Raw genomic sequence first — 27,033 nt, 5'->3', positions numbered from 1 at the left:
AGTTAATCTCGTATCAGACTTAGCCTTCAGACTGGTCATTAGGAAACTCCTACATAAATAAGGAATCTCTTATCTTCATTTTCCCAAATAAAACTGTCTGAAATTAAATTTCCTCCTCAAGACCAGCTGTTGTGGGGTTATGATGAAATCAAGCTATTCAGAAAACTATTCAAAAGAGAAAGAAGACTGGTCAGAAGATTCTCCATGACCTAAATAAAATCAGTCAACACTGAACTTGCAGCACTGGTAGATTACCTTCACCTCTACTTATAGATGGAAGCCAACATTGCACATGAGAAGTAAGCCAGCTTTGATCATATAACTTGGGCTTAAAATGTAAAGTTCCTTCCTTTCACATGATTGAAGACCTATTTATCTAGGATTAGGAGTTATTAAAGGCACTGAGATAGCGATACTGAATTTAAGGAGAAGAAAAATTTCTAGATTAAGGCTATGGTTTTCCTTTTGAAATTACAGTAAAATTCCATTGAGAGTTTTTGGAAATCAGTTTCCTAAGTGATATTATTCAATTCAACTTCATTTCCCATTCAAAGTTAACTTAGTACATTTATTCCTGTTAAGATCAATATATTTAAGCCCACAGTGTCAGCCTTTATTGTAAAAATGGTGTTCTGTGCTAATGCTGAAACAAAATCCTACAAAGGGATATTGCTTCTGTACTTTATCATCACATACTGCATTTCATGTCCTTACACCCTGATGTGAAAACACTTGAGAAAACCAATGGTAGAAATACTTGCCTTTTGAGGATAACTATAAGAAAGAGGAAAAATGTATTAAATTGGTGCTGAAGAACATGGAATAGATTTACAGTATATTCTGTTTACCTGAGCTGGTGTTGGTGTGCTATCATTAAGTCATCTAATAGGGAATGTGCCCGATCCACAAAGTGTTGTGGTAAGAGTGGGAGGAAGAGAAATATTTCCCTGTTACAGAGGTAACCGTTCCCATTTCATCATTCACTGGCAAGCCACAGTGGGACTCTAAAAAGACTTTATTGGGCTGAAGGCATTTGAATCATTCATGCTACTGTGCGGCTGACGCCACCACCGGGGCTATTTTCAGCTCAGGGAATACTGACAGCATGGTTGGCAAATGATGAATTATTTGTCAAGGGCACCATAGGCCAAATAAGTGTGTTCCCGTCTTGGGCTTTGAAGAAAACAGAGCGCTTTGTTTGTGTGCCCGGTTGTTTTTGTGAGGCACGGCACATTTCAGGCTTGAAATCCGGCGCTCAGTTGAAAGGTGATCGGCCGCACGACGCAGGGCACAGATTGCGCTCTGCTGGGCACTGAACGCCAGTGCAAGAAGCAGGGAAATCCTCCGGGAATCCATACAGGAAAGGCTACAGAGACAAGTAAAAACAACTCCAGCAGCTGCTTTGGTGTTAAAAATCCTGTGTTATGACGCTGCTAATCTACCACACTATTCAAAACCCTCTCACTTTTATTCCATGCAAGTGTGGACTGCACTACAGTGCATAATGAACATAAAGTTCACTGATTATCAAATCCAAAGACAGTATAGCAAGACCACTGTACATGAGTGCCTTTTCCCAACTTCTGCTGGTTTGGTTCAGATTTGGACCTGTCTGTCCCAGGAGCATCCTCACTGTGAAAGGGCTGCTGCTGGACCTGCATGCAGATGTGACAGACCACAGGGACTGCCATCCCAAACCATCTTGGAAGTTGGTTACAGAAAACCTGGAGACAAATGTTACAGAAAAATCAGAGTACTTTGCTGATACACCGTCCAGAAAGCCTTATTGCCAGGCTTCCAGAACAACTGACAGATCCAAATCATTCAAGTCTGAACACAATGATTGGAAAAAGGGAATAATTTAATTTCAGGGAAGAAGATGGATGAAGGCAGAGAGGGAGGTTATGGAGCTTGTCCAAAACAACATAACAACACTTGAAGTCAGGATCAAATAAGGGAAACAAAAGGGCATATTGCTTGGGTTCTGGAGAATGTATATGCAGAACACACAGGGTTCTTCAGAAAGACATACTGACCTCTACACTGTTTGAGTTAACAGGAAAACCTGAAAAAATGCAATAAAATAAAAAAACTAAAGCTTACTTGGTGGAAGAGGCTCATCGATAGTTGGGTAGTGATGATGGTCAGGCCTCAGAGAAGGAAGCTGGCTGACTGGCTGAGAATTATGGAGTAAAGGACAATCACCTATGGACAAGATATTCAAGACATTGACAGTCATTCACTGTTTTTACAATGTGGTTCAAAAAATGTGTTACTGTAAATCAAGTGATTATTTAAAAAATAGGTTAACCTGATGTACTAGCATCTCTGGGTATTCCTATTTTCAAGGCACTATTTTAATAGCAACTCATAAGGCAAAGAAGTATTAAAATAATGTAGTCAAATCTCTTGAGTCAATGCTGAACTGTTATGGGCCAGATTCTGGACTCACAGACACACAACTGTAAGCGATAGAATAATCAGGCTTGATCTCTGAGAAATACTGTTCATGTACAACTAAGCTCAAGCTTCTGCAGCAACTGGCAGGAACATGCAAAATCCTGGTTCCAACTTTTAACTCATTCCATCAGTGGAATAAAAGGCTAAAAGCTGCCTTGGATCTTTCTCTCTTTTTCAAAAAGATCAATGGCTGCATATGTAGACTGTAATGGCAGGATTTTGCAGTCCCTGCAAAGCAGAAGATCATCCCCTTCCACGGGTATTTTTCAAAATTCAAAGAGTCCATCTTGGGTTGAAGGGGAGAGAATGAGAGAAGGACCAGAAACAGGTAGGAGACAGGTGGTAGAAGAGAAGGATAAAAGATAGTGAGATATAGTCAGGATCTGAGATAAGGAAGGAAGACCTGAGATAGAGAAGACGGAAAGAAGAAGAAGAAGAAGCAGCAGCAGAAGAAAAATAGTCACACAAGATACAGTGCAGAGTAAGTTTTTAAACACTAGCATTGTATATATGTCCATATATAGAATTGTTTGGATTGGAATGGACCTTAAAGATTGTCTCCTTCCAATTACCCTGCCATGTTTAAATATGAAATAAATGAAACCTAAGTAAATGTCCAAACTCACGTTCTGTTGAGAGGAACAAGTAACTTAAGACCAAGTCAATGCTTACAGAATCCTTTAAGAAACTAAGACACTCTAGTAGGGAGGGAAAAGCATTCCACATCTTAGACTTAACATGCTAAAACTTCACAGGTTCCAGAATAAAGATTCCTTCTTGCCTTGTCTCTAAAATCTTAGAAACCAGGACTATTTATCTTACTAATGGACATATTTGCATACTGTGTGGTAACAGTTTTTGACTATAAGTTCCAGCTTGGCTTGTTAATACAGATACACTCTGAATTGCATAAACATAATATTTACTTGAATCAGAAAGATGCAGCTTATGGAAAAAAGATATATTAAGCTGAATGGTCTGGTGATTCTGGAATATTAAGCCAAATTCAGTATGTACCAGCTGGTTTAGCTGTCTTTAATGTTACAATCTTAACAGCCAGAGAATGAACATTTTGTAAAGATCCCTAAACATATACCAATCAAATATAAAAACAAATTTACCAAAAAAAAAAAATTAAATACTTTTTTTCCTTAAAAAAACCAAGAGCCAGAATGCAGAAGCCAATTTTGTATAAAACTGTGAAAAACCTCACACCTCTCAGAAATGAGAAAAATCACTTAGATAAAAATACTCCCTCTTCTAGGTGCTCTGATGATACCGTATGGCCTGTTAAATGCCTTCATTAAACCACTTGTGTATAGGCGTATCTCACAGATGTATCTGCTGCATGTTTTGAGCACACAGCAGAGTTACATAACTTTATGACTCAGTGCTAAAAGTCCATCTCTCACAGCCTTAAAAATTGCGCTGTTACTACAGGTGTAGCACTGACTACCAGATCACCCACCTATGTTTCTTTACTTACCTCACCACAATTGGCTCTCCCCTAGTCAAGATAGTTACGCCAAGCCAGCTGAAGCATGGTAGTGTCAGTCACCTGGAGTGGGTGGAGGTGACCACATCTACTGGATGTGTAACAGCTGCCAAGTCATGGAGCAACATGCACACTGACTGAGGCACACCTGGTGCCACCGAGAGAGTGCTAAGAGCTGGGCTGCCCTTCAGACACACGCTCAGCTAAACAAGGCAAAGCCACCACGGACACTGCAGAGCCTCCTCTTTATGGAGGCTCAAGTCTTGGTGCTGTACTGTACTGAACCCATATGCAGACGACACCCTCTCCCACCACATCCCCTATCAAAAGCTCACACAGTTCAAAACAACCACCAAACCTGCACATATGATCTCACACATACACAAGCTCATGCCCCCTTAGCTATACTTGCATGTAAATGCTGTTCACAAGCAAAGCCTCTCGCCTGCAAGGAAGGAAGCTGGGTGTCTATGCCTGTGTACTTCTGAAAATTTAATGATTTGTACTAGATTCTGCTCTACAGACTCAAAAATTCCCTAGTCCCAGTTGTCTACAAAGTATTTACACAGGCTGGTGTAATTTTTTTCTGCAGGGGTAGGGTCTGTGGTAAAGGAAGTTGTGAGTAAATAAATTGAGAATGGAGAAAGAAAACATAGATGAATGCTTTGATTGGAGTTCCTCAGCAAAACCCAAATAGGTTATCCTTTTGCTGCCATTTTAATTTGGTGTCACTTACAGAGGGAGACAGATGACTCAGAATTAGGGAGTGCAAAGACTACCTCTTGACCTTGCTGCATACTCCTGACTGCAGCTGAGTCCTTTACTTCTTCAGCTGGAGAAAAATTACACACTAGCTGAAAAAGAGAGGAGTGATCAACTCCCCCTCTTCATGTAACTGCAGAGAGCATGAAAGGAGTTACCAAAAGGGGGGACTTAATGTAACTGTGAAGGAATTGGAAAAAATAGTACCTAAATCACAAAGGCAAAAAAAAAAAAAAGTATATTCTATCTCTAGGGAAGGATAGGGATATGAGAATTGTATTTAATATAGCGAAATTTCCAAAGTATCTAAGAAAAAAATATAAATCTCTGTTGAGTTTTCCTATGATCTGCGGTACATTTGTTTGACGCGTGGAGAATTGGAACAAATGGGGCTTGAAAACTGTGTTTGTAAGAGCTTATGATTATGTATGGCTAACAAACATTTGCAGAAACTGGCCCAAACCTTTATGTGGTGCAAATCAGCATATCTGCCCTTTGACAAGCACAAGCTGGTCCTCTCACTGACTATCAGAGACATGGCAGCACATCAGACATGTGATATGGAAAAATCCCAGGAAAAAAGGAATGAGTTGGTGGATGTGATAACGCTGATCTGCCACATAACTAAAGTAACTGATCTTGATTTTATAATGATGCATGTATATCTACAGTAATTCATATATACGGATCCCTACCTGATTTAGTTGGTTTTGTTGGGATTTTTAAGGACAGGCTCAATTATCCAACCCTCCCTTATATCTGGCCCAGCTCACAACCCCTGAGTTTGTAGGAAATAAACTGTGAGATGAAACCTCAATTATCTGATGCCTTCTGTGACATCTAGATAATCAGGGTCACCCAGAGCATCAGTTCTCAGGATCTAACCTTCTCTTCTCCTGCTTGGACCTGCTACTGGGGTGTCTAGACCCTCTGCGGCTCTCTGTGGGTTCCCACCATGAGCTACTAGTTCATCTGGCCACTGGGAGGAGCCATCCACTTGCTCCCTGTCCAGCTCAGGGCTCTGCACTGAATCTGGCACTGACTCAAAAGCACTGTTCTCCTCCTCATCATCATCCTGAGAGGAAAAGACTGTGCTCTCGGAAATCTTTGCGCTGTCAACGGAAGAGAAGCGCGTGTGGCTGGAGAAGCGATTGTTACTGTCATAGCAGGAGGTGCTGTAGCACGAAGTGCTGTAGCAGGAGGTGCTGTAGCAGGAGGTGCTGTAGCAAGAAGGGCTGCAGCAAGAGGTGTCGCACGCCTCACATTCGTTGTCACCATTGGGCCTGGAGCTCGACTCGCTCTCACTTCCTGTCCTGGGGGGTTCCCCATCCAACAGCCCATCATTCAAGTCAGAGAGTTGCTCATCCAAGGTCCCAGGAGGCACCGTGCTCTGGCTGAAATTCTCTTCAGCCTCATTTTCCAGAGGAGGCTCTGCTGCCACGGTCTCACTCTCACTGACCACCTCCTTATCCATCGCCTCCTTGACAGTAGACTCCTCATCGTTCTCTCTGCCATTACCACCATCTTGCTCTTCTTCCCCATCGCTGCTCATCTGTGCTGAGGGCAGGCTGTGAAGCAGGTTGTGTATCCGTATGTAGTGTGTGCGAGGGGTCTCTGGCTCACCGCAAGCTGAAGCTATGACTGTCTCAAGTTCAGACACAGGCAGGGAGCACGGCCTGTTTTTCCTCTTTGCTGTGGTCCTCAGTTGTAGTTTGTTGTCTTCCTCCTCCTGGGCTGAAGCCCCTTCTTCTTCTTCGTCCTGACTCTTCTCTAGGTCTTTGCCAGCATGCACATCTGCACTCACCTCATCAATATCTACTGATTCTATGCTGGTCAAGACTCCATCATCTCCCTGAATACCAGAATTGACCTTGTTATTTTCCCTAACTTCGGGCTCAGGAGGAGACATGCAAGCCGTCAGATCCGACTGCTCCATGAGGTCCGTAGCACTCAAAGAAGGCAGCACTTCTCCTGGGATAGATTCCAAGGGCTCAGGAACTGGCACCGCATCAACCTCCCCATCTCCTGCTAGCTCTTCATTTAAGCTGTTCTGGTTGACTTCCCCAGGTGGTTTGACAGCCCCTGGGCTATCGACACTGTTCACACTGTATCCATTTAGCTGTTCTGGAGCTGTACTTTCTGAGGTCACTGTGTTGATGCATGGAGGCTCACCGAGGCTTTCCTCTGTGGGGTTGCTCACAGGGCTTTCCGGGAGGTCAGCTGGCTCAGGATCTGCACTAATGGAGACCTCTTCATCATCTGTATGAGACAGGAAAAGGAATTACTTACTCTTTTAACAAGAAGTGTTGACTGAACCAGAGGGTTGGCTATGGGGCACAAGCGTCCACAGCAATCTGAGAAAATTAAAAGTATAAATTACAGTGTGAATGAGTAGGCAACCGAACAACTATAAGGAAGTGCTGAGGTTTTTTCACTAGGCAGTCTTTGTACATTGGATTTAATCAAGGGTTTACTCATGGTGGTAATCTGTATGCAGCACCCTGCCTCCTTGCAGCATTACCTGAAGGTAACACCTTCTTGAAACTTCTCCTTGAGCCAAAACGGAATCAGAGGAATATTATGGGAATCAGGGAAGTCTTCTCTGGGATTTTAATAACAATCTTCTTGTCACACTGAAGCTGGCAAGACTCCACAACAGAGAATGCAAAAAACTGTGTTTGTCACCCCTGAAAGGCAAAAACTTCCCCCAAAAGATCCCTTGACATGATCCTCATCTGTACCACCTCCTCTCAGATGTCAAACAACCTGGGCTCTTTCATGCCATCCAAATAGTGAAAAGACAGAAATCAGGGTTTTCCAGCAAGTGAAAAGCAATGATTTCCAGCCACTAATGCAGCTGCTGTTGGCTTGACAAACTGTAGCTGAGAGGGCAGAGAACCCTAGAAGCAAAGAGTCCCTGAGAAATACTGTTGAGACTGTGACATGAAAACCAAGGTTCAACCTTAGACAATCATGACAGTCACTTCCAAATTATTACAAGAGAACATGAAACAAAACCAAATCAAGAGAGAGGCAAGAAATTGAACATAGAATTATTTTTTGATTTACTTTTTTCATTAAAAATAATTAAATTGAGAAATTTTCTAATCATCTTTGCTATTACATTCTCCATTTTTACTTTTGAAGTGCTCAAATGCAGATGACTACAAATAGCACCCCATAAAACGCTTTCACTAGGTCAGGTGATAGAGAAGCAGATGAGAGAGAGACTTCAGTTTTCCACTCTCTTCTCTCCCAGTGATATGGTGGAGTATTTGGAACAGTCAATAACAGGGTTATATGAGACACCAGTAGCTCTGTCCTAAGGGGAAAGAGGGAAGAAATTGTCACTCACGATGCATCCTGTGATGCAGGACTTTATGCACCTCCCTTTGCTCGTGACTGTACCTAAAGTCCCAGAACAGCCAGGAATTAATGCAGATTTCTAAAGAGAAAGAATGCAAACAAACAAACAAAAAAATTCTAGAAATCTAGATAAATGATGGGTTAAGACTGAGAATTACCTGGATGGATGGAAGAAGTTATCTCAAATCGGAACTGCAGCTGGCCACTGACATGATCTGTAGGAAGCCTGCGACCCAGAGTGTAGCTTACAACCCTGTCCCTGAAAGAAAACAAATATTGTCACAATAGACTATAACCTATCCTATGTCTACTGTGCATAGATACATCTGCTGTGTCCTACAAAAATCCATAATAAAATACATAAAGGCTATTCATCCCAGCCATGAGGGCATGTTGACTTGCATACAAGAGAACAAATGGCAGAGGAGAGGACAATGTCTTCAATTACAATGGAACAGTAAGTGAGTAAGACAGGCTGCTGGGACACACAAGCACATATGTATAAATATAGAGAGAATGGTGGGAATGAAACTTCTGCAGTATGGGTATGAAAATAGCGACATGGGAAGCAAACAACTCCCACTTCAGCTATTGTAACAAGAATTTGCTTCCCTGAAGATCTGACCATCTACCTTTTCATAGAACCTCACATTTCTGTATTTTCATCCCTTCGCCATGTCTGCAAAATTCAGCTTTCCTGTTCTTGTTTACAAAACCCTGTGCAGGCCAGTCCCCGCACACCACCTTCTCTCTCTAGACTGGCTGAGTGACTGCTCTTCATCTCTTTCCACCCCTCTTACCTCTATGAAGCTGAAATATCAGGAGAACACCTTCCTGACAAGGTTGATCAATGACTCCATTCTGTTCTGGTGCAGGTCCCTCCCTTTGCCACACTTCATCCACCCCTCAGAACAGAATGAAACTATAGAAGAGATTAACTTCCCAGCTGCCCACAATGAGGCTGAATCAATCTCTGCAAAGCATATCTTGAGTGTAACGGGTTCACTAAATAGTAATACTTAAACATCTTTTGAAAGAAACATAGTTCACTTCCAGTTGAGCCAAATATACTTGCTAGCATAGTTTCACATGCATCAGAAACTCATACAATGAGACAACCTCGAGATTTGCGTTACCACCTCTTTGAACTTGTGTGCATACTTCTCACTGAGCTTGCCTGAGATTTAAATGCCACTATGGTGGCATTAAAGCTGAGCCAGATCTAGTGCAGGTTGGAGGCACTGCTCTTGGCAAAGTATATCCTTAGATAGACAGTGTTTACAACAAGGAAGTAAAATAGGAAGTTATAATCAGAAGATGATGAGAAATCTCATACAGAGGAAAGCCAGTGATACCAGTTAGAGAGTTCTACCTTCCCCAAGCTGTTCTTATCCATCTGGTTTCTAAAAAGCTACTCTATCTTCTCTACTTGAGAAACAGGGAGGTAACTTAGTCCCTTCTGGTAGATTCAGCTGTCAATATCACAGCCAGTTTCTGAACCAGCTGTTCAAAAACACTTCCAACAAGCTCATCTTCCTGCTGCTCTGCTGAATTGAGATCCAATTATCAGAAATGCCTTCTTGGAAACTGCATTGCATATGCTTTCCTCAGAAGATGATTCTTTTTCTCCCTTGCTCTTCAAGGTCTGAACATTACAGGCTTAGAGACAGCTTCTTGGCTTTTTCTGATTACTATCCATCTTCCTTAAATTGGTTTGTGTTATTTTAGTAACATACACTTTCTCAGGACTTTCATGCAATGGGGAAGCAGGGCAGCGCTTGTGAGCTCAAGGTTGTTCCTTGGCAGCAGGGTAGGGTCAGAAAGCATTAGTTACAACATGCCACGTACATATTTTTATAATATTTCCCCTTTCCAGAAATTTAAAAGAGAAGAAACAGATCTGGCATGTTTTTAGCCCATAGGTAATTCTCTGAAACATGAAAACAGCCTGCTGATAACATTAAAAGAATATTCAAATTGAAAATATTGCACTCTCCAAATTCGCAGCCATGATACACAAAAAACATTTTCTTTCCTAAATGCCAGCTCTCACTTTTCAAAATGCCATGCAAACGGTTATAGAGGGAATTCTGTCTGGCCCATAGTCCTATAAAGTCTAATTAAAACCAACACCGTATTTCAGACAAGTGTCAGTTTAATAACTTCCCCTCAACATCATTATATCACAATAATGGTATATCACCAGGGACTTCAGAACAGCAACGCACTCGTTAAACAATGTAAGCAGCAACATTTACCCTATGGCATGTCTTTCCAAGAGGCGCTGAACCGGCATGGAGAGCTTTCCCAGAAAACGCTTGATGATCGGTCGGCTCTTTGCAAATTTGTCTTTAACTTCTATTTCCAGGACATCCGTGGGCAGGGAGACAAAGCTGAATTGCTGAAATAAAAGAAGGGCACAGAACAATAAGCTGGTGGCTGGGCCACAGCAACACAGAGTACTACAGCTGAGAGGAACACCTCAGCACAGAGATGTGAGGACCTAGTGAGGTGAATGATACATGATCGCTCTTTTCAGATAGATTGTTTTGAAATACCTCCTTTTCTATTCATCTATGCCCCAGCTTAAAAAGGAAGAACTCTGAAAACTCTATTTGTCTGGATCAGTCTCCTACCCCGATTCACACCACAGTCTCACAAAGAGCTCAACCAGAAGGAAAGCCACAGCACAGGCTATTTTCACAAACAATAATGAGATAAACAGGAACAGCGCCATCTAAAACTGCTCCTGTCACCAAGTACATTGAAAGGTGTTGACTGCTGTCTCAACTGGTCTGGTCATAAGAACATCTATTTGTCACTAATGTTTCAGTAAGCTTTTAGAGACTGCGTGCATGCAAATCTGGGATAGGAACAAGGAGAATGATATTTTAGGTTACAGGAACAAGCATGAGAGCATTAGGGCACCTGGAGTTGTCTAGATGTCCCAAAGGTCAATTTAAAAATAGTAGTGAGGAGGAAATATATTTGGTAACTTGGCTTTGCTTTCTCCTAGACTAGCTAAATTCATTACAGGTGTGGAGCTGGTGACACGGGTCACAATAATTTTCCCAAACATCTGCTACTGCTAGAATATAATCAATCAAAAAAGCACATTTGTGCTGTGGTGCACAATAGCAGGAAAACTGTCAAACCACTGTTCACCTGAGAGGTCAGTATTGATCTGGAAGACAGCTTCTGTGCTAAGTGAATATTGAGATAGATGAAAGGATTTTTCTAGCTTTCCCCCTGCCAAACCCAATCTTCACAACAGAATCATTCTCTGGGTTACCAAGATCTGGAGTTATAGCCCTAAATCACTTGCTCTATTGAATCATGGTCTAATTCAGAGATGCTTAGTTTAAATGGCTTCAAGTGAAACTAACGTAAGTGGGATATTCTGTTAATCACGCCCTGCAAAAATGTAATTAATCAGAGAAGTACAATTCAAACGAGCTAAAGTGTTATTTTATTCTTGTTTTCTTCTACATCTTTGCAACAGGCTACCAATTAAGATAAATGCACCAAACAGGAGAACCTGAATTCCCCATGTATAACACAAAGTTGCCTTAAAAAATAAGTTGTCTTACTATGACTGTTTCACCTGCTAACAACCTTGAGTAACTACCAGTCCATGACACTTGAAAGCAGAAGAGGGGAATTAACTTTAAAATGAATTATTGTAACATAGAGCAATTTGCCATTTGATGAATTCTCCTTTTTTGTGCTGCTGACTCCTATATTGTAAGTATAGTCTCTGTGGGGTGGAGCACACACACACATACAGGTACGGAGAGAACTGTCCACAAGTGAAAAGCAAAATGTAGGTTTAATGATCTGAATCTCCTGAGGTCAATAATATATTGTCTTGTGGTGCAACTCTGAAGGAAATCAGAATCTGCATGGAAATTTATTTTCATAGTATCATATGGAACTAAGCCTGATAGCTCCTTCCTTGCACAGGACACATATTGACCTTTTCCAGAGTAATAATCAGCACCTGAGCAGAGAGTGTGGCCCCCAAGAAGCAAGATGTATTGGAATCAGCCAAAGAAGAAGTCCCATTTCCCTTGAACAGCTGTGCCTCAAGACATACAAACACCAGGATATTCCATAAAAAGTGTAAAATCCAATTGTGCTCATATTCCATCACCTGCCAAACTGTTGCATTTTGGTATACCAAGACTGCCCTGGGACCAGGCCCTGGCCCATGATCACAGCTCCCAAATGTTTTCTCTAGAAGGATGTTCTCACTCATAAAACCAGCACCATTTTGGAAACACAGTTAAGCCTTTAAGACCAGAAGTGTCCTGTGGCAGAGCTCAAAGGCTTTGCCACTTGGAGGCAACTGCAGTTTGAGATCAAAAGTGAACTCACTGAAATGGGTTTGGACACAGCTTGTAAAACAGTGATAATTTTACATAATTCAGTTTTCCATTATCTAAGAAGTTGCTCCTGCTGTTGCTCTCATCTAGTTTAATTCTTATCTGGCAAGATTTTTCTAAGGCAATCTCTGACTGCAGGTGCCTCAGGCTCATGCCATCCACACTGAAAATCCAAAAGGAATCCTTGTTTGTAGAACAAATGGGCTTCTAGCCCTCTGAAAAAACAGATCACAGTGAAACACCTTGGTTTGAGAACTCAAAGACTTACAAATCCATTTTCAAAAATCACCAATCACTTTTGAAAATATGTTTCTTGTGACATTTAATGATTGGAACGTAATATTTGGATGTGGAAGCAAATCACCATCAAATCCTAGTTTCCCTCTGGTCCTTCACCATCTTTTCTGACAAGTGCCAGATCCTGTACCTTAGCCACAAAATACTTTTTTGTGTAAGTACTGATTGTACTTACACTGTTCAAAGCCTTGGCCTACTATCCTGCTTGGCCTCTACTATTCTGTCTGTCTGGAAGAGAAAGAACTCTGTGTTTCATGGTCTAATCCAACTTAACTAACCTAAAGTACTAATATATTACTGATGGAATAAATTAAATCATCTCTTTGCCTAATATTTGCTAATTATCACACAGTGGCCAGTTTGTGAAAATGAAAGCATAAGCTTCACATCTAAGTTAAAAAAAAAACCAAACCCAAAATCCTAAACAAAGGAAAACAAAACAACCCCACCATACCCCCAAGCCCCCCAAACCCCAACCAACCAACCAAACAAAAAGACACTAATTATAAATTCCGCAGTACCCTTGGGTTAACACTCAGGGGTGTTGTGATTATTAATTCATCCCAAGGAGGGGTAAAAAAGGAGGCTGCAAAATTTTTATCTCTGCTTACAACAGAGATAAAAATCAACTGTCTTCAGGAGGAGGGAAGTTTGATGAAGCTTCTAGCACATACTCAGAAACTTCACCATTGATAACCAAAAGAGCTGCATTTTAAGAACAAGTCTGCTGACATTTTTTATGTTACTATTACAATTTTTAATGTAAGTCTTCTGTTATTTGGAACTTTTCTTATTCTTAAAACAGTGTCAGAAGTTCAGCTTTCATGTTTAAAAAATATAATAATCATAGTTGCAGAGAAAATGTAAGAATACAAAAACTATAGCTTAATAAGCCCAAGAATAGTATTTTTAAAATACTTCTGATTTTTTTGACAGTCATTACCTGAAGCCAGATTCTTTTATCTTTTTTATCTGGCATTGACTACTGGGTATTTTCTTTTGCAATCTAAACCAGCAATCTTTACTCTGGATGTTTTCACGGGGGCCACAGCTCAATTTATGGGCTTGTTCATTGGTTGTTTTTATTCTTCCTCACCAAAGTTTAAGTCCTTTGAATCACAACTACTAGTGCAAACCCTGCAAGACTGGTCAAGAATTTCATGGAACCTGCTGGAATACAAAGTCACTAAACTAAATTTTAAACTGAGAGTAACTGTAGAAGAGTATACTGAAGTTTACATAAATGGGCTTCTTTTTTTCCACAGTCAAAAAACAAAGTGAAAGTATAATTTCCAGCAGTTTTTTAAATTCTAATGTCATGACTTGTTCCAAAGCTTTAGCCTCTCCAGCTGTTCAGAGGTCCACCAAACTTGACAATGGCTTCATGGAAGTGGTTTGTGACTCTATCTGAGCCTTTCTTTTACTCAAATAGAAAAAATCTCAAAGGCAGTAATGGATTTCAACAAAGGTGGTAACTTATCTACCAGAATAGCTACAGTTTCAAGTCCAGAGCCCAAGAAGAAAACTTTGTCTAATGACTGACTGATTAGGTGCTTGTTTGGATAATAGCAGACAACAGGACAGCTGTAAAAAACAATTCACAGCAATTTATTTAAGTGATTATAAGAACTTGAAGTTTTCACTTGATCCACAACCAAAATTAAAGTAAAATGCATTATATGAAATGTAGGGAACAAAACTCTTGCAAGTAATGGGCAGACCACAAATTTATATATGATGTACAGCAGTCAGTGGATAAGCAGGTAACAAATAAGAAGTTAAATCTCTGTTCACTGATTAGCCCAAGCCAGTAAGTACCAGTGCATTGCCCTGTTTATTTTTACAGCCGACTTGCTGCAAAATCTCAAATTCTTTTAATTTGAGATGACACACGACAGAGCAGACTCCACAAAGGAGACAGCAGACTGCCTCAGCAGAGGGCCTGGCCCTAGAAACAGCTTCTGACCCCACCTTGTCAATGTGGTATCTGATCCTTACCAGCTAGGGATGCAAGAGCTCTCCTTTATAGGAAAGATGAGGAGGGCCTCCACTGAAAGGATGAGGTACTGAACCAGCTGCCCTTGCATTTGGAAGAATCCCAGATTGAAAACCCCCATGAGTTAGAGGTTTTGGAAAAGAGTACAGACCCTCCAGAGGGGAAAACCTTTTTAACTTCCTCTAGAAAAGTATTAGGACTGTTAGAAGAAATGGCTGTCTGTCAGGTGTCTGAAAGTCTGAACAAGGAATGATTGACAATCCCTGGTGTACTGGGGAAAAATAGCACTTGTGAGCTGCAGAAAGGAGGCCTTGGAGAGGCTGATGTTTCCTAACCTCTGGAACGCCTTGGCCATGTCTGCATTAGGAAGATTTATGGTACAATGTGAGTGGGTCTGGAGAGCAAAGCAGCTGGTGCTCTGCACCTAACACATCCAGACGTGTTGCAAGGGTTTTACCATGAAGTGACTCCAGGCTGGTGCCCTGGATTGAGTTCACTCCCATTTATTGTCTGAAAAGTGCTTGGTGCACTCCTGGAGCACATCTGGTCACTTCCCTTCTGCTGAGAGTAATTGAGTTCATGCACTTCTGGAAGTGCACTGACAAGCAGTGTCTTTAGTGGGGAGAGCAGGAGATTTGCTTTGAAATGGATCTCTCGTATGGAACACAAATACTATTATAGACAGACCCAGAGAATTGTTACAAACCATGATCAATAGAACAAGTTAGTGTGTGTATTATTTTCCCAATGTCTTCTTCAATTATTTCCTTTTTAGGGTGCGATTGCATCTCTCTGGAATTATGATGTCTAGGAGGAAACAGACTTGCTCTAGATGCAAAGTCATTACATCTCTCTACTTTCCCCACTTCTTCAGCCATTTGTCAATGCCTGTCCCACTTGCTACAGTGGCAAGAGATGCAATGATGCTTTGTTCCTATGCATTTAATGCAAAGAGGGAGTAGAGGACAGTAGAGAGATCGTTTTAATTCCTCACTAACAGAAGAGCTACAGCATTATTGCACAACTTATTACACACTGAGAGAGAGAATCTGTACCAGGCTCATCCTTAAAATGCTCCTGCCAATGGAAAAGCTTTAGCTGATATTTTCTCAGGCATCAAAAATCAATAAGGTATAATTAATTATTTCCACAGAAATACAAAAATGCAGGGAGAGTAAAGAGCAAAAGTGGCATGATAAAGAAAATCACAGCAACATATTGACATGTTAACTCTTCTTGGGTTAAGTAGTGTATCATCAATTTTGGCTCTGGTCATTAATAAGTCATTAGGATTCTCCTTTCATTTACACAGATTTTACACAGCTGCCTCCAGGAGATTCACTCTCACAGTGAGTGAATCAGAATCAGACATCAGGATCGAAGCTACCTAGAATCAGCTGAGACTTTGATACTCTCACACCATCTCAATGATCTAAATGTATATCTGATTTTACGTTACTGCTGGCATCTTCAAGCACGATCTGTAAACACTGTAGTAAACACCACTGAAAGAGTTTCAGACAGTAACCTACTTTTCAGTGCCTAGTTGCTTCCAGGCTCAGCAATGGTTTTACAGACACAGATGATTATTTTAATTAATGTGAACAGATCTTGAGGGGACCTTAATGCATGACATATAAGGTAAAGAACAAAGGCCCATGCTAATGCTGACCTGGCAGAATGCATCTGTATCCATTTATAAGAGAATAGAACAACTTCCAGACCTTGGAATAGTTTTCATAGAGAGCCAGCAACTGGTGGTGATTCATTTCCATGTTTTATTTTTACCAAACTTGTTTGCATCTCTGAATACAGACGGATCCCAGTGACTCAATAGCACTATCAAGGAAATTGCTGAAATTAACAGGGCACGTCCATCAGCACCAATCAGACAAGTTATGGGTGAGCCAAATTCTTTTAAAACAGTCAGTATAATAATTGGTAGACAGTATAATAAAGTCAGTATAATAAAGATAGATAAATTAATACACTGGTGACAGAAAGAATTGGGCTCTTGATTTGGAGTTGAATAAGCAATAAAATTAAAAATAAAATTTATTTCTGATATCCTTCATGTACAGGGATGATACAAGCAGAAGTAAATCTTAAAAGGCTGTGAATTACATTTGATGGATGAAGATAAATTTATTCTTTCAGCTGAATATTTCATTAGTGGGTTTTGTTTTAAATACTCCAATGAAACAATTAGTCTTACTGCACATGCCACTTTCTGTCTGTATTACTCTGTTCTTCATTCAAAAACCTCCTCTACATGTCATTATTTTCCCATACAACACTACTTTGCACCAACAGCTGGATAAGCTCATCAAGAATTCCAGTTTCTTAAGCTTTCTACAGTAATCCTTAGTGACAAGACAAAATACTGCAGAGTCAGTAGTGCCAAGGACAGAGCTCCACTGCTGCTGTGGGTGGGGACATGCCTATTCCTACTATGAGAGACTGCTGGAACACAGCGGTGACTGCAGGGGGACAAATCCAATGCAGTTCTTTATTATTATGGCATGGCACAATTGTTGAGGGTTTTTTCCCCTAACATAAAAGGGATTCACATAAATGCACATGTTGATGTTCTAAATTCTGATTCATTCCTTTCTACTGAACTCCTTCCAAGTCAGATAGGGCCTTCAGAAAATTGGCTTTCTGGATTTCTCCCTCAGATTCATCTCAAAATTGTCTACAAATTTATTAGCACAGCAAAGACTGAAAATATCTGAAGACTCTCATCATCACTAGTATACAAAGCTAGCAAGACTAATAGTCTTCTAGATGCAGAAGTTACAAGTAAAATGCAGTTCTAGAAGAATAACATCCTAAAAAAAACTCTAGATGATTTTTCACACCACAACCCATTCCTGAAGAAGCTGAAGTTGTCTTGGGCTTTCACACTTCAATCATCAACAGATATTAAAATCAGTAGCTGTAAAGCTACAGCTTGTCTGTGTAGTCAAACAATGTTTTACTCTTTACCTGGACATGTGTGCAGAAATGTTAGACAGGGAAGCTACCACCCACAAGGCTTCACTCAGTCCTGATGACACTTTTGGTGAAACTCATACTAAATTCAGGATCTAGATTTGACTTCACCTGTATATTGTTTTCATGCTTAGGTGTGAAGGCCTCCAAGTTTCTACAGCATATTCTTTTGTATTTGGCAGTAAGGAGTTCAGTCAGTGTGATGTTTCTGCGGCTTTTATTTTGGTCTTCTGTTGAAATTATGGAATGGTGCTGTGAGACCATGGTAGGGCTGACAGCATTCTAGTGTTCTGAATATTAGATCAAAATCAGACCAAGCACAACCCACTTTAGTTTAAATTTATACTGTTGATTCAAATATATTAAAACGTCTTCTTCAATGGTTTTACTCTGCTCTGGAAAGAATCAGCTTTGCTCAAGTATCCCCTGCTTGTATGACTCTAGGTTTGTGCTACATCAGGTAGCACCCATTTTATCAGCCAACATAAAGCGTCTAGAGAGGAAGAGAGCTAACATAAACCCCTTACTGCCTGATCTGGCTACTTTGGCAAATGTTTTTCAGTCCCAGAACTGCTGGGTGGTCTGTCACATACCAGTTCAGCATTCAGGATCACAGAATCATTGCCCAAGTTATAACTCTGCATTAAGTAAAGCAGTCACACACCAGCACTCAGAGAGTCAGTTGCATCTTGGCATTCCTGAAGGCAGCATCCAAACTCAGTGCTTCTATCACTGATGATGGCCTGCACTACAGAAGCCACCTTCCACTGGTGTTCAAGCCCCTGGGTGCTTCCTTCTTCTGATTTTGCATTGGTAATCTCAAGAGACAGCTTACGTGAGAAATTATTCAAGTGCAATATTTTTGAAAGGTTGTGAGTTATCTGAGGTGCAGAGAGCATGAAAATCCTGTACATCTGTGTATCAGATCTGACATACTAACTGCTAGTTGTTAAGCACTCTTGCTCTCTGCTTATTCACATCAATTAATTCACTAGTGAAATGTGGCTGTCCTGAGAGTGATAAGGCAGCCATTCCAAACACTCTTTTGTCTCAAAAATATTTTAATAGTGTTTGTAAAAGCTGAGGCAAAGAAACAAGGAGTGAAACTGCAGGAAGCTGAGATTGTTTTTAACCTAGTAGTGGACTCCCATTTTAGGGCAATCTACTCCTCCAGAGTTAGATTACTGGAGTTGAAATTCAATGTGTTATTTAACAGATGACACTCCTACTACTTTAAATATGCTGAGCGGTTGCATCAGCCAATTTTTACAGTCATCTCATCGGCCATTCCTCAGAGCTCTCCTTCCACTCACCAGTAAATAAAACAAGAATTGAGGAAACAGTCTGCTCAAGCTGCCATAGTTAAGAAGGAAATACCATAAATATATCTAAGGTAAAGTCCAGAAACCTTAAGTACTTTATCTGCCAAACCATAGAATTTTTTGCTATCCAGTTGGAGGTATGTGTACTACTTTTTAAACCACTTTGCTTTGTTCCTGCGATCTACTACTTGTCTGAACTGTATATCACTTCACTGATTTCTGAAAAATGAAATCTTTTTAAATGAGCTGTTTCCAAACCATATGACAGCACACACATTGTTTCAATATGAAACAGTATGGAAGTATTGTTATTATTTTTCATGTGTCATTAGTATCATCACTTTTCTACTATCTATATTAGAAGATAAGCATCCACCCTTCTCAATTCCACTACATATACACAAGAGTTGGGAAATGGGCACTTCCTTCTGAGATTTTCTTTGCATTTTATCTCCAACGAGCATGATAGGACTATTCACCTTTTGTGCTTTTGCAGCTGTCTGGGCTGGCAGGGCAATATCTGCCTAATCTGGGACTCTAGAGTCAAGCTGTCCAGTGCCATGTGGTTTCCAGGCACTCACTTATTTAACATTACAGATGTTTCTGAAGAGCATGTGGAAACATACAGAAACATGTTCAAAATGATGTCTCTCTATCAGGAGAAGTCACCACCTTGAGCTTTAACTTGTCTCAGCGAACAATTCTCAGTGTGAGGCCTCTTTCACCTTTACGGTGAGCCCTGCTGCAAGTGTCAAATTGTCACTTGCTACTCCTTATCTGTAATAAATTTCCATTTCCTTATGTCTCCTTGTACAAAGTACTGCAAATCAGAGCAATGGAAGAATAGCTTTAAGTCAGGATAACTTGTGCTGAACAGCATTTGAACAGCCTATGAAGTGAAGATGATCATCAATATTACATGAGACAGATGAAAATTTGCCTGAGGTACCAGGGTGCTCCCAGCATGTTTGTATAATGCAGGTGGTTACTATACAAACAGAACAGCCTGGTAAGTATATGAGGAAGAATACCAGAATTAATTAATATAAGTAAATCAGTCATTTTTTAGTCTGTAGGACTTTTAGTGCTGAAGCCCTTGAAAACTGAATTGACTCTTTCTGAATTTGCTCAAGGATAATCAAGAACATATAGAAAGATCCTAGTCTGCAGATATTTCAATAATTTTATTTCCCTATTCCAGATTTTTTCAAGTTTAGCATCCAATACAAATCAGATAGGTCATTCAATTGAAAAAAAAAGAACATTTGCCTTCTATTCACATGGAGTGATAGAGAATCTAAGAAAAGAATAATCCTTCTGAAATAATACATCGCTAAAATTTGTTTTTGCAAAAACAACTTGTGACTGATACTCTTAATGAAATGGCTACAAGTCCTCAGTATTTTGTCACTTCATATATTCACATCCATGAGTGAAAAGGGTGGACAGAAGAATGGCTACCACCATGATTCAGCAACAGTTTTCAGTCTTCCTTCTCCCCTTGTCCCATGAAGGTTGCAGAAAATCAGGCCTATGGTCTTCTGTATAGCAGAAACCAATGCAGCATTTCAGTAACAAAACAAGGAGTTCAGACAGGCTGATTGCACAGACTGCAGCACAAATGCATGCAGTTAAACATCCCAATATCAGCTGAGGAGAAGGCAGAAGGAGAACATGCTGAACCATGGCTTGGCTGTTTTACACTCCCTTGCCCCTCACAGGCTAACAACAGAAAGGGAGAAGCAGCACACTTGCACGCGATCAAGAAAACCTGGGGGCTGAACAGCAAAGCTGGAAGCCAGCTGTGCTCTTTTGCCTTCCCATGTCCATAATTAGGCCATTTCATTGTTTCTCCTTCTCTTACTGCCAAACTCCACTTGGAAAAGAAATGTCAGCCCACAAACTCAGCCATTTGGCACAGCTTGAGGAGAAGACACCCGTGACATTTTATCAGAGCCTATGTACTGAGTATCACACACAGAGAGCAAGTTTCCCCTTCATACCTGCTCCCCTCTAGTTCTGGGTCTTATGCACTTCACTGAAAGGTCTCTGCCAACTGCCTGATCCTCCATGCCAGTTCTAGCTTGACCATCTCCACAGCTGGACCTGAGACCTCTCAACCAGATACATCTGATGCTTGGCTCCACAGAGAAGTTATCACTTGGTGGATGCCTCATAACAATGTCCTCAATTAAGTCCTGCTAGAAGGCATTTTTCTCTGACTAGTTTCAAGGTTGTTTTTCCAGTCATACAACCTCCCCCACCCAGCACATAACCTGATGTGGTATCTAGTTTCTCCAGGTAGGAGAATTCAATCTTATTTCTGCTGTCTTTTTGCCCACTCACAGCTCCATCTCTACAGAGTTTGACCTAATTATCCCTCAGCTACTTTACAATTTGCATTTTAATTTGAATAAATCTGTGCAGTGTATTTATTTACTTTTACTCTTTCCTGCAGTGGAGATATTGTTGTGACAGAGCACACCAGTAAATCACACCCAGTATGTCAGGCTCCTTTAATTCCAAAGAGATTCCTTATTCTTTGCTGCCTATTGCCATTTTGCATGTAATTTAAAAACAGCAGGCAGCAATTGAACTCTCAGATCTCATTAATATGTACAAGTCCTTCCAACAAAAAGAAGCAGACTACAGACTCTTTCTTCAAGGTGATGGCCAAATGTGCCAAAGTTGCCTTTGATTTGTGTTGCCATTGATACTTTTCAATCATATTGCTTCTCTTTATTTTCATGCTGTACTTGTTGTGCTTCATATAATGTCTCTGTGTAAGAACACTATAACAATCTAGCAGCAGCCTTTCATGGTATGCAAGTTTCTTTTTCAATTCTGTTTTATGCCTGCCTTCATTTATTAAAAACTTTATAAACTGCACCAATGAAGTACAACCTACACTGAAAGTATACTGGAAGTTTTAATGTACCACCTGTCTTTGTAGCTAATTACTGAGACAAGTAGTCATAGAATACATCAAGCACAGTTAGGTCAACAACTATTTAGTCAAGAACACAATGAAAAGAAAAAAAAAAGGATAGTACTAGAGTAATGTCCATGTTTTAAGAAAAGTCTCAGCTTAACTCTCCAGCTGCTTACCTCTCCTTGCCAGATAGGGTTAACGGTGTTACAGATGATCTTAGATCTTTTCTCCTGTCCATGGTGAGGAAGGGCTGGAAAGATGCTATGTTTTCCAGGCTGGATGGAAATCTTCAGATAAGGATCTGGATTGAAGAACATCCCTTTTTTCAGACCAAAAGCTTGGAAATCTGAAAAGCAAAGAACCAGATTCTTTTTCACAATCCAGGCATCTCTTTGGTATGCTAGGAACAGTACATAGGGAACTGGTAATGAACTTAAACAACATGGCAGGAATGTGAAAAAGCTCACTATGTTTATTGTAAGGCAATATAATGCCAAACTCTAATGATCTTGTGATTTAGAATTTACAAATTGTTACATAATGAAACTGCAAGTTTACAGCCTGATTGTGCAGACTGATTCAGCTTCTAAATCAATATTTATGCAACTTCAAGTGATACACTTATTTTTCTAATAAGCTGAGCACTTGCTCAGCCTGACTGTAGTGGAAGGACTACTCTGAAAAAGAGATCCTGTCATTTAATGTCAAAGTCATGGCATTTGGCACCCAATGGATGCCATTTTTCCTAGGTATCAATTTTACCACTGTACAGATCTTACCTTTTGCACCACTTTTTTCTATATAAGAAGTCATTTTACATGTTTTCCCACTTTAAACCCTGCATGGGTTAACTTCACCTTAGGAAAACTCTTGTCTATAATGTCCAAATTTTAAGCAGGGTTTTACAACTGCAGAACTCCCAGGGAGCATAATATATGTTGCACACACAGAAAATGCCCAGATACTTATTTGAAAATTTCCCCATAACATTCTGAAGAAAGACACAATGCCCATTATGATCTATCCCTGTGAAGCTGGTGAAATGCAAACTAATCTGCTGGTATATCATTAATTTTAGCTCAACTGACACAGACTGACCCCCTCGATCTTCTCTTTTTCCAGATGCATTTCTAAGCTTTCTTTGGCACATAGAAGCACTTATTCCTATTAGGGAGTTCAGTAGCTAATTTATTTTCCACAACTCTTTGCATGGAGATTCTCCTCTATTTAAAGATTTATTTCACATCGGGGTATAAGCACTGTACTGCATTCTGCCTATTTCCTCTTGCTGTATTGGGGAGATAAAAAGTATTAGACATAATGGTTTCTAAAACTGCAGAGATGCATACCTAAACATTCAATTTAAACACATTTTTTTTCTTCTGGCAGTTTTTGAAAACATTAATTTTCACAGTCTTCTAACTCTCTTCTGATTAAAACCCCAATTATTCTGGCAGGTTGTGGGAGACCATGAAAAACCCTCAAGGCAGATATTTTGGATGACTCTGAAAATCATACACACTGCACACCATCATCAGTATTTTTTCCAGAAAATAGCTATATCAAACCCAGTTGTGTGTTGCTTCCTTAACATATGGTAGTAGCCAACACAATAAAATGTGCAAGTTAAAAAGAATTGCTTTTCTTTCCATTGGTTTTAATCATCTATTCCACCAATCAATTCCATCAACAATTCATGCTGCACATATTCAAAAGCTGTTGGACAGATGGCCCTGAAACAGACTGTATTTTAAGAATCTCATTCTTGACACATTCTCTAACAAAAAACCAAAAAACAAACAAACAAACAAAAAGTAGAGGACATCACTGCTAAGAGCTTATTTGAAAGTACATTGCTGAAACTATGTACTGCCACAGTCCTAGCAATCCTATCACACAAAGAAAATCATCTGCTTCAAAAAGATAATACTTATTCCCCCCCCACCTTTTTTTGTTTTCTGAGTGCAAAATCTCTGTGTAGCCACATGTATCTCATCTAACAGCCCTGCTGAAATCCTATATGGCAAATTCTTTTGCTTTGGAAGTTGTACTGTTAGAAATGCATTAAAAAAATTGAAACCAACATTGCAAGATGAGTATGAATGACAAGGACCAGCAGTGCATTAGCTCAGGCTGCTAACATATGAAAGGAGAGAAAGACCTCTGGGATCTTATTTTCTTTCTCTCTGATACTTCCTGAAAAGAGTCCGAAACTGAAATATTCATTGCTGTATATGTTTCTGCGTTGGTTTTTTTTTTCCTTTAAAGGGAGACCATGCTATCTTTGGTACCACTGAGTAACAAAATACTGATATTTTTCTACTGATAGAAAATACCTAGCACTCAATTATGTATACTTATAGATCATGTATCATAAAGAAAATACATTGAGGATGACCTATCAGCCTCTTTCCAGTAATGGGAATTAGAGCACAGCCATGAAAATGAAGGTACTCCCACTCAGTTAATAGTCTCATTTTTGTATTCAGATGAGGAGAAAAAAAGTAATTTAGCAAAGCACATGGCACAAAATTTTATTTGTGTGATTTTCTTATTGAAATTACACAGTAATGCAGATTAAAAAAAACAAAAGTCAGTTAGAAACTTCAATTTTATTGTCCAGAGTATGAATAGGGCTAGCAGAATTAGCTTTCCCAAGGACAAATATCCCAATTATATATCTCACCGCAAATTCTCATCACTGTGAAAAACAGAGCATCAAAATTCAAAAAGCTCTTAATAAAGCTACATGGATATCTGCAGACAAGCAGAATTTCATTTCATTTGAAGCAAAACTTATCTGTAGGTCCTGCAACTATCTGCTGTAACCTGCTGCTGTAATTCTTACCACTCCAGCATAACTCCCCAACAGAAGAATCACAGCCATTCTGCCTTCCCAAATGCAAATATTTTTCTCTATCAATTTCAGAAAAAGGTTCAGAAAATACTAAACTTTTAGGTGAAGGTCTGAAGCTAACTGAATTTAAATCTTTGGTTGAATAAATGAATTCCAAAAGGCTGGGACATATCTTGCTGTACAATGTAATTCTAGAGTGTGTTTCTTGGAGGCATATGATGAAATGCTACAAAGATAACTCATCTATGGTTTGAAAAGGTGTATTTTCATCCAGTCTCTTAAAAAATAGACCATATTTTTAATAATATACCATATGCCAGTTTCTCATTTAGTCATAAATCACACTTTAGTGTGAAAGAGGTTATATACATCTAACAGTTTAATAATGTCAGGCCATCTCTCATGACAGATGACAGAAGGAAGAAATCCAGGTAAAGACAAAGTAATTACAGCCTTTCTCTGCCACAGACTTGCACAACTTTTAAGTACATGCATTCTATTTCAGCTAGGCTGTCTTCACTGGAGAAAAATGGCTTGTACTAACTGCTGCCTGCTGCTGTCCCCAAGTGACTTATGAATTTGTTCCAACTCCAGAGCTTTCTTTCCATATATGCTGTTTTCCAGGCGCCTGGATGAGACCTAAGGAAGTTTTACACTGGGTCACTTGCATGCATGTACCCTCTGTCCCAAAGGTGTGCCATAGACTTCCCTGTCTGCATTATAAAGAATCATTTAGCAAATCTATTTGCCATGAGGCATGACAAACTTTGGGGCACTGGTGGCTGGATAGTGATGGAGACTATTTTGTGGTGAACCAGTGCATTTATTGGAGCCAGGTGGGGATGTAAATTCCAACAACTCAGCTAGAACTCATCTGTGTTTTACAATGTTTGATTTTGCCTCAATACAAGTTATTAAGCTTCCAAAAGCTCAGGGAAGTCACATTTTGTCATGCTCAGCAAGGAGATTCTCTGACAGAAATAATGAGCAAAACTACCATAAAGATAGTATTTCAAGTTTTTCAATTCCCCACAGACATAGCAAGGTATTCAACCAGACCCATGCTCCATATAGGAGCATGACAGAAAAGGATGGAGAATCAGACAGAGAACCAGACTCTGGAGCAGTCTGTTATCTAAATTAATTACATTTAGTCTGGTCATCAATATGTCAGGAGTAAGTTCAGGGAGCTCAAAGCTGTTCTTCCCAAGAGATAACTTTGCCAATGGAATTATCCTAGAAATAGCACACAAGACTACTCTGTGCAGTTTATAAATGTGTCTTAAAAAGACTCAGTCCCTCTGGTCTCTTGATGGCACATATTCTACTGAATATTCTACTGAAGATTCCAGAGTCTACAGCCCAACAGAAGGGTCAAAGACTAGTAAGTAGCAGAGCTACTACTTTTGAGAAACTGATACTGATATTTTAAAACAGATGGTGAATTCCTTTCAACAAATGCCAAATATTGAATGTTCTTTGTGTTCCCAAGCACCATCCAAGTGATGACAATTGATGTCATGCAGGTGTCTATATTGGCACTTATTCAGAGGTTATTAACCCTAAGAAATTCTATAGTCAACCCACCAAATTCACATTTTTCATATTTAGCATACCGGCTTCATGATCTCAGGACCAGGCAATGAGACATATTCCTTATGAGCCATCTGACCCCTTGAGGGAATGAAGACATCTTGAGTTATGCCAAACTTGCCCAGAATATACCTAAAACCAGAACTTATGAAGTTCATAGGACACTGGAAAGACCCCAGTCTTACTGGAATGGCCATGGTCAATTTATATGATGATCTGGCCTGAAGAATACCAAAATGGAATTTATTCTATGATCTGTTCAATTAATGGCAGAAAGTAAAAAATACTGTCATTTTACTGAGATCCTGATAGTTCTTGTATCAAAGCACAATAAACCATCTTCATAATCCATCACCACTAAAGAGCTGCTAATTTGGATGTCAATGGACAAATCCATCATTTTTCTTCAAATTTCCTTTGTGAATTCCTGAAGAGCTATCAGCTCTGGTTCTGACACTGAAAAAAGATACTTTAACAGGACTGGTATCTGGACAGACTAACAATGAGAGAAGGTAATTTCCAGGGTGCTGATATGTCAGTATCTCTTTGGTAGACCTTGGACAGAACAAGAAGA

At 39.9% G+C, this 27,033-nt stretch overlaps 1 protein-coding gene across 1 annotated transcript in view; it reads right to left on the bottom strand.

Moving 5' to 3' along the window:
- HECW1 (HECT, C2 and WW domain containing E3 ubiquitin protein ligase 1) overlaps nucleotides 1-27,033 on the bottom strand; it is a 236,178-nt gene that overhangs the window by 68,877 nt on the left and 140,268 nt on the right. The window contains exons 6-10 of the mRNA XM_005425695.2: nucleotides 22,186-22,355; nucleotides 10,342-10,484; nucleotides 8,242-8,342; nucleotides 5,603-6,976; nucleotides 2,104-2,205 (exon numbers count right to left, since the gene is read on the bottom strand). Coding sequence (XP_005425752.2) covers nucleotides 2,104-2,205; nucleotides 5,603-6,976; nucleotides 8,242-8,342; nucleotides 10,342-10,484; nucleotides 22,186-22,355 — 1,890 coding nt within the window. The remainder of the gene's footprint in view (nucleotides 1-2,103; nucleotides 2,206-5,602; nucleotides 6,977-8,241; nucleotides 8,343-10,341; nucleotides 10,485-22,185; nucleotides 22,356-27,033) is intronic.

This window comes from Geospiza fortis, unplaced genomic scaffold (assembly GCF_000277835.1).
Source record: "Geospiza fortis unplaced genomic scaffold, GeoFor_1.0 scaffold265, whole genome shotgun sequence".
NCBI classification, from domain to species: Eukaryota; Metazoa; Chordata; class Aves; order Passeriformes; family Thraupidae; genus Geospiza; species Geospiza fortis.
This window is presented reverse-complemented; position numbering and strand designations above follow the sequence as displayed.